General features: G+C 38.5%; 1 protein-coding gene across 1 annotated transcript in view; it reads left to right on the top strand.

Annotated features, from left to right (window-relative positions):
- Window positions 1–3,962, top strand: part of LOC145218869 (uncharacterized) — a 16,906-nt gene extending 12,944 nt beyond the window's left edge. Inside the window, exons 16-17 of the mRNA XM_080086267.1 lie at window positions 2,663–2,718; window positions 3,601–3,962. Of these exons, the coding sequence (XP_079942393.1) occupies window positions 2,663–2,718; window positions 3,601–3,739 (195 nt within the window). The 3' untranslated portion in view covers window positions 3,740–3,962. The remainder of the gene's footprint in view (window positions 1–2,662; window positions 2,719–3,600) is intronic.
- Window positions 3,963–8,957: the final 4,995 nt, after the last annotated feature.

Here is an 8,957-nt window from a genome sequence, read left to right as displayed (position 1 = left end):
ACTTTCACAAAACAGTGTGGTGCAATTAGAGAAACCTGCGAATGTTACGCAAAAGAACTCTACACTGAAGCTGAGATATCAGAAGAAATACTCCTGTGTGCTGTTGGTGTGAAGGTTATTGGGCACAACTACCATAGAGTTTCGGGTGCTCGCGCGAAATACTTTGACAACCGAAACCTAGCTTATGCTTATCCACTTCTAAAAACGCACAAGCTAACACAAAGCGAGCTTAAAACTGTTTTAGCCCGCGACATTCCAGTACGACTGGTGCAAGCGGCTGGTCATACAATGACGTCGCGAGTTACAGCGATGATCCAATACATCCTGCAACCCATTGCAGTGAGATACTGTCAATCGGGAATAAACGAATACAGTCAGGACAGCACGCAATACGTGGATGCCGTGAAAAAGTGGAAAGAAGCAAACCTAAAAAGAGCTGAACAAATAGGACGTCGCATTATCATAACGGCTGCAGACGTCGTTGCACTGTACCCAAGCCTTCCGAGGTCACTGATCAAAGATGCAGTTTCCGAAGGCTTCAGAACAGGCTAAATTCAGCAGTAAGTGACAGACTCAACTACTGCACCTAACACTGTTTACCATCGACAATGTCGTAACGAAGTATGATGGAAAATATTACAAGCAAACCGAGGGAATAATAACCGGAGACAATCATTCGGTTGCCATAGCTAACATAGCCCTTCACTATATCATAAAGAGCTTAAAAGGCACTTTGCAGCAAGCACTAATTTTTAAAAGGTTTATTGACGACATCATTTGGGTTGCAAGCGGGCCTGCTTCAAACCGACAAATACAAGCGGCGCTCACTATGGGACTAGAAAAATACAATCTTGAGCTAACGTTTCGCAGCCTGTGCACTGCAAAGAAAGATGAGCAGGTAGAATTTCTGGACGTAATGCATAACTGTTTTTCCCAAAATCCTTTCGGATTTATTTTGACTGATTTTGTGAAGCCAACTGCAATCAATCGGCTTTTTTTACACGGAACGTCCCATCATCCGCTTAACATATTTAAGTCCATTGTTGTTGGGGAGGCGAGGAGATTGCGAAGACTGAACGAAAATGACGGGCTCTATAATACCAGCTTGGAAAGACTGCAGCAGAAATGTATTCGGTCGCACTTTCCGAAAAATCTTGTAACAAACAACCTCAAAATTGCCAAAACCTGGACTTGGGACATGACAAAGGCAACAAAGTCACAAACAAACAAGACCATAAGACTTGTATGGCCAACTGTTTTCCCTAAGTCCCTAAAGGTGTCTGGAAAGGAAAGAAACCTACAACCAAATGCTTGCGTGGTTTACAAACGGCCAGCTACACTTGGACGAATATTAACCAACTACAGGCGCATTGCTTTGGAAGAGAGAGACTCGAAGACAGCAGGGAGGTCCCATCCATGCAAACACTTCGGCCTTTGTGGGCATTGTGGGCATTACAGCAAGTTCAAATCAATGGTGCCCGATACCATGCACCACAATCAACACACCCGCTGGTGAAGTCCGTCTCATACAAAACCTCAGTTGTCGCGACTACGGTATTTATGTAGCTAATTGCAATGAATGCAATGCTTGCTACGTTGGCCAGACCAAGAACCCGTTTTCTGTACGATGGCGCGGACACAGAGCGACTTGGAAAACTTTTAATTACACAGAAAAGAATAACAAAGCAGCATTACTGCGACATTATGCAAGCAAACACATTCATATTTTAAAAAGGAAACCGGACATCGCCACTTGTTTCTGCATTACCTTTGTGGAAAGCCCTAAAAAAGAAAATTTAGACATGTGCGAGGCCAAATGGCAAAGGATATTAGACGCCAAAATAAATATTCAGGAAATGGTCCTGCCTCGAGTACGATAAAAACTCCATCGGCACTCACCGCTGTTGTTATCTCCCTGCACGCGCGTACCTGTTCTACGTTTTGCTTCTTATCTTTATTTATTTTTCTCTCTCGCTTGATTCGGTGCCCAGCGCTAGTTTTGTTTTGAGGTTGGTTCAGTGAGTTTGGTAATTAGTAACAGCATCCCCTGTGTGTCTTTGTTATACTGTTTTACTGCTTTTAGTTTAATTTATTCATTTTAGCGTGTTTGTTTTAGCACTCATTTTCGTATCGATTACAGGAACTGATGATGCCACATATAGGCGAAATATATATTCCTTTATTAAACCGACTGATTCTGTTTTACCAAGTATTTTATCGTCCATTGGTTTTACTGTATTTCGGTAACAGCATGTTACACAATTTAAACTACAACTGAAATTTATCGTAGAATTTCAGGTACGTTATTGGGTCTAGAGGTTTAGTGCACTGCTTTATTTCAAATTTTATTCTAATGTAAAAAACCTGCGCCAGTTAATTATAAAAGTAATGACTAACAATAAAGCATGTCTACCAAAGAATAAAGTTGGCAAGATTTTAAAATTATCATAAGACTAGGGTCATCTTAATGTCAAAAGCAAAAGTCAAACCTGCACAAAAATTGATCGATCTTTAAGTTATCTGTTTTGCACTATTTGCAACGGAGGAATGTGTTTTCACTGAATCCGGACAAAATGTTTTAAAAACCCTATCGCAACTTCATTCTTTCATTGAGCGTTTAAGCTTATCATCCGGTCGAAATAACATTGGCTGTTTTTTCTAGTCTGACGCCCACAAGCGTTTACACGAAGATCTGCCAGAGACTGCACCGGATTATAGGTGAGTTTTTTAACCTTAAAAAAATAGCGTAAACCGAATACCTGGCCAATATTTGTGGCCTATCACAACAGAAGCTTTGAATCGCTGCACGGCGCAATCGGCACAAACACGGCACGATGGGTATTCGTGGGTTTATATTCATAACAGCTGTCAGGGGTCAAAGTCAAGTCACAAAATTCTTAAAATCTACTATTATGGGTCTTTTCAAGCACATTTTCACACAATTATTTAAATTGCAATTTGTATCAGTAAACAATAGTCAATCGATGGTATAGTGCAAAACGTGCAACTAAGCTTGGTTTGATACAAAGTTGCAAGTTTCAGATACACACTTAGAGGTTTGGCGCGCATATAGCATTAAATTACCGAAATAAACTGAAACCATCAAAAAAATAAATAGAACGAAAGGCCAGGCGCACTTGCTTTATCTCGATTATATAAACCTAAGAACTTGTGGGTGAGTTGCGTTTTCTTTGTTTTCAAATTGATCTTATCCTTTGACCTTTGGAAGTATACCATACTCCAGTTCAGCGGTCTCAAAGCCACAATTTGCAAATTTTTTATGTTTGTTTTGAAATATTTGTAACCTTCAATCGCTGTACAAATTTGATACACCAATGTTTTCTCAAGCTTCAGTGTAAATCCGGGTTAGAGTTGTAAACGGGTCCATATTTCGACACCGAACCCGAAAGGACAAACCCGTAACCCGTAACCCGGACCGAACTCGTGTTTATCAACATAAGCCCAAATCAGGCCCTAAAGTGAAACTAAACAACGAAAAATTACTACACATATCTGAAGTCAACCCCGTTTTTTAAACCTAAAACCAAACCGACGCAAAAAGCCCGGTTTAAATTATAACCCTTGATTCCGCTTTTACAGGGACAACACAAGACATTATGAGTTTGCTGACAAGTCCGCTGATCTCAGATTTCACCACTCAATCAAGCACAAAGAAAAGAGGCATCAGTTCTACGGCTTTAACAGCTATCACTTCTACAACGGAAACCCAATACTTTGAAATGAAGTGCCCAAATGTGTATTTATATTGGCTTTACTTGTCTTGGTTCGTTACGTTTCGTTTCTTTTCGCATATGTTTATTGTGTATTTCTGTGCTTTTGGATGAGGTAACATGGTTAAGTTAGAGATTCTTCAAACGCTGCCTGTTTTTTTGCAACATATAAAATTGGTTGTGTAGTTTTTGTTTATTGTACGTAAAGTAAGAATAAACGTTTATAAATTACGTTCATATTGCATTCAATGATTTACGCCCATTTTACCCATAATATTTCCCATAAAAGTTTAATAATATTACTTAATTACAGTCAGTCGCATTTTCAAAGTTAAACATTTCCTACGTTCTTACTAGATTACATTTCCTACGCGAATAAGGATTATGTTCGCATATTTACGACTCGTCCGTATAAAAAATATCAGTTTCACGCAGTGCCAACGTAAAAAGGAAACAAGCAACAGAACATGGAAAACACTTGCCAAATTCGTCAACAGTCGCCTTAACCGTGGAAATGTGCATTGAATGGTCGATTACATCAACGGGACCCACCCACAATGAGCATCCAGTTCGTGCAATGTGGTCGTGCAGTCATCATCAACAAGTTCTTTGTTCACACGCTATTCGCAAATTGGACTTTCCCATTCAGACGTCTTTGACATGTCAATTATGCCAAGTCATAGAAAATGACTCTTATGACGTCCGGTAAACATCCGATTGACCTACTTCTCGTGACAAGAATACAGTTGTTTTTAAGCTTGCAAAACACGTATAATAAACATGCGAAATTTTCCAAGATAGTTAAATGGATTTCATATACACCAGGAAGATTTTAAATCCTTTAAATTTAGAAACTGGTATTTATCCATGATGATATTCTGCATTTTAATCATAAACATTACTGTGTACACGATGTATTCTATATACACCACTACCTTGGCAGTAATGTTTATGATTAAACTACTTTTCAAGTCCGTGCATAGTGTTCCTAAATATTCTGCATTCTTCCTGAATATTGCAGCTGTGTCAAATGTTTGTGAAGCTTTTTGTTATTTTCGGTTTTGTTTAAAGATGTCGTGTTTTCTACGCCACAACAGGTGTACCATTTATATGTAGGTAAAGAAAGGCGAGTTCTGTTTTCCTAACGATATTCAAACTCTTCCTCCCAAACAAGGAACAGTTCTAAAACATAAAAGGAAACCCACACTTGAATACATTATCAAATAACAACACGGTTTTGACATATTTTGATTTGTTTCAATGCAAGAAGCTGTTTTCTTGCTTATTTAAAAAATTCGTATTTAAAAAAAGTAACAATCACTGATATAACTGGAAACAAAAACGTATTTGAGCTTTTCCCGCACATCTAAAACTAATTAACTTCAAACAATATCGTAAACTGCAAAATAAAGCTTTAAATGTCAACGCAAACAGATGCCTCCGTTCTATCACAGTACACACTAATTGTCAACGCTATTATCGCAGAAGTGCATTAGACCAATTATCATTAAATTAAAGATTTTTCCTACACGCGTGACCTTTCCAAAAACACAGTATTAACACTAATAAGCGCGTGTTTATCAGCTTTAAGTGTTGACTTATGGCGGATATTGCAAAGAGCTGTGACGCACTTTTAATGTCGTCGGTTACAACCTCTAAGAAGGTGGCAATTACAACGAAACAAACCACTTTAAATCACGCAGATCTCACTTATTGATGGCAGCTAAAAGGGTCGAGTAGCTATGAAACCACGCTGTCTATATGTGGACCGTTTTGAATCAAAGGGGTAAACATAACATCATTAAAAAGTCCCGTAGTGTTTGTACTTGAGCCAGAAAAGCATATTAAACGATGATTGCTGTCACCACTCTTGACATCAATCAACAGTTCTGCCACCAAAAGGAATCAAGCACAATTAACGGCGCAATTATGTGAAACATATTTGGGTAAAATTCTTAATTTTCTGTGGCACCCTACATTGTCTGCATCGACGAATTAGGGTGATCTGCAGAAATCTCGTTTGAGCAATGTGATTTCTGGGTACTTTTTAACAATTAAAAGAGTAGTTTTTCAAAGAAACGTTTGAAAATGTGAACAATTTGGCCAGGAACTCATGGCCAGAATAATAATATGAAATTTTTAATGTCACGCCAAGGCAATGACTTGGCATGCACCGAAAATTTTCTTGAAACGTGTTATTTTGATTCCATTAAAACTAGCAATAAAAGATTCTAATCTGTCTGTGCTTTAAACCAATTAAAAAAAGTCTTATTTGTAATTTCCCGCAAATAAAGGACAATATTTTTTATATGTTTATATAATATATTTATTTGTCAGAGAATTTACGATCAAAGTGATGAGACTAAATTTAAAAATAGGTTTAAATCATGTAACTAAACACTAAACAAGTTTTGCGGCTTATATTTTTTGGTGATTCACCAGATCAAAAAATGACGGCAGCTTTCATGTACAGACGTCGGGTATTGATTAATGGCAATTTGTCGTTTTGCACCTTTAGCACGGTCGGTGTCACAAATGTTCTAGACCGCCTTCCGATAGTCAGTCCCAATCTTTTGCGTACCCGTGAAAACGGGAACGTGACAGTCGGGTAATGTTAAAGTCACGTTCCCCGTTTGTCACGTCTGGTCGACGTTTGATGTGCTTGAGATTTTGTCATTAAATGAATATTACAACTTACGAAGTGCTGGTTTTTCACTGATGTTTGTACAAGCATAATAAGTTTGGGTTATCAGGATCGCTCGTGTCATGCATTTTTGCTGAGATTGCATAAACCCATCATCAAAATCCATCAAAAAATACACATCCCTTTCTTTAATCTTATCTTCTCGCGCGGTGAAACCAGTGGAGAACGGCCATGGTTTACTTCGGGGCTTGGCTGTAAACATGGCGAGGTGGATTTAATCTGCTGTCCGGAATAACTGTAAACGTTAAACCGAAAAGAGTACCTAGACATACAGATGTCTAAATGCCGGTTATGAGTTGCTTGGCATCAAAAGACAGCAGTTGAGTTGATACCGAAGTTTTTTGTCGTCTGATGCAAAGACAAGTCGTGTCCACTATTTCCGCGGTCAAGCGCCACGCCACTGAGCCATGGTTCTTACTTTGTCCGTATTTCAACTTTTCCGTGAAGAGGCGTAGACCTAACGTCGTGAAAGGCATGTTTTCGAACGCTCGCAATAGCGTGACTTTGTGTCAGGGGGCGTGAACACGAGGGGAATTCAGAAATGTAGGGCAAAGTCAGATTCAGCTCGAGAGTACAGGCCAAGTAACGAGTACGTAGGGGATAGAGTTTAAGAATACAGTTGTATCAGATACCTTGCAAACTGTTTAGTTTATTTGCATAAAACTGAGTTTATTTGTGGGGGACAAAATGAGCTCGACAAAAAGCCAGGCATAATCAGGATTTTCCGGTTTGGGCAATCATCCTGTCGCTGAATGTTTGTTGCGAGGCAACTGTGGCAGACACAGGAACAGTATGGTTGAAAGTACACTATTTTTTTTGCATCTGCGGGTATGGCGAAACTAGTCTTAAATACAATAATCTACTTTTCAAAAGGAGCGAATGTAACGTTTAGAAAATATCGAGTGAAACCTGGAAATGTAGGTTTCCTGTAGTTGGCGAAAAAAATAAAATAAATAATACCTATTTCATCTTTAAATATTACTTAGTCAGAATAATTGCCAATGCGCATGTACAGTAAAACATTTGTTGAAAACTTTTGTTGTTGGCACTATGTTCTCCCTGAACAATTAAGTTGATATATCGAAAGCGCTGGGAAAACCTAATGAGATCATGTTGCATCATGTTTCAAAAACGTGACACCTACGTTACCGCAATACACGATGAGCACGTGTGAAAATTTTCAAATCTGATTTAAACACTTCGACATCACGAGTTTACGTTACGTTGGTCGATATCTCTTCTTAGAAGCAACGTCAATGGCAAATAAACTACAAAACGACCAACCAAACATGGACCGTGTTCGAAAACGAAGTTTGAAAGATCCTGGTTTGAAAACACAAGTTGCGTGCCGCTAAAGTTCGTGGAACTTTAATGGTCAATGTCGCATTCGTGTTAAATTAAGTGGTGGCAAATGTTCGAATTCGGGATTTTTTGTTTTGTTCTTTCGTGGCCGGCACGAGATGGCATAAGGCTGACCTTAATAGTGTGAAAATGGGTTTCAAAGAGCAATACAAAGCGTTGTAATTGGCAGATGCCTTTCCAGAGAGTTTGTTGCCGGAATGCGAAGATTATTTCAACGGTACAAGGCACTTGTTGTCGAAACCAAATGCATGTTTTGTCAGTTTACAAAATTACTGAGGCAAAAAGTTCCGCAAATCAACGAAACCTGCAATCACTTCAAATATCAGTGATTGGTATTTCGGTATTTTAGTGAAAAAATGCGATAAGACTTGCCCTGCGACGTTGCAGCAATGCACAGCTCGGTACGACCGAAAACAGCACAGCGAAAAACAAAGAACAAAACATTAAACGTGAATTTTGCTAAACTTTTTTAAGTTCACCACGCGTCAAAAAGAAAAATCACACATTCCGAACTGTATTTCTCTTGGCCTTCGTTGAATTTTGTTGCAAGAAATGTTGCATTTAAGAATGAACAGGTAAAAAGGTATTTTGGTAAAAGAGGAAATGTTTTGTTTGTTTAAATAACAAACCAACTACGGTGCTCTGATCTAAAGGTGTTTAATTTTTAGGTTTATATACGAGGCATTTGGAAATGAAAGTGATATAAAAAACAATATTGTTTTTCTTTTCAAGTTTCTTCAATTAGTATTTGACGAAAGCAAAACCTCTTTTGTTCATGATTTTAGGTGGTTAGCGGAAGTTTATTTCGCGATTAGATCAAAGGCATTGTTCACAGTCTCGATGGAATATTTAACGTGCAAATTGGCTGTGAAAAATAGTAACCAAAGGTCAATACACAGTTCACACGAGCTAGCATCAGCGATTAAGTTTGCAATCAACGTGTAATTAACATTGGGTAAACGTCATTAGTTGACATGATTCACTGTAAATTTAAATACAACACTGTAAATTTATAGGTGGTAATTACCACCAAAAACGGTGGTCCCTAAAAAGTGGAACTGACCACCCTAAAACATAGCGTGGAAAAAACCACCCTATAGCATTCCACCCCTAGAGTGAGGTGGATTTCCCTGAGGTGGATTATTACAACCTCTAAATTT

The sequence above is a fragment of the Phallusia mammillata genome, chromosome 3, assembly GCF_965637545.1.
Source record: "Phallusia mammillata chromosome 3, kaPhaMamm4.hap1.1, whole genome shotgun sequence".
Taxonomy (NCBI): domain Eukaryota; kingdom Metazoa; phylum Chordata; class Ascidiacea; order Phlebobranchia; family Ascidiidae; genus Phallusia; species Phallusia mammillata.
This window is presented reverse-complemented; position numbering and strand designations above follow the sequence as displayed.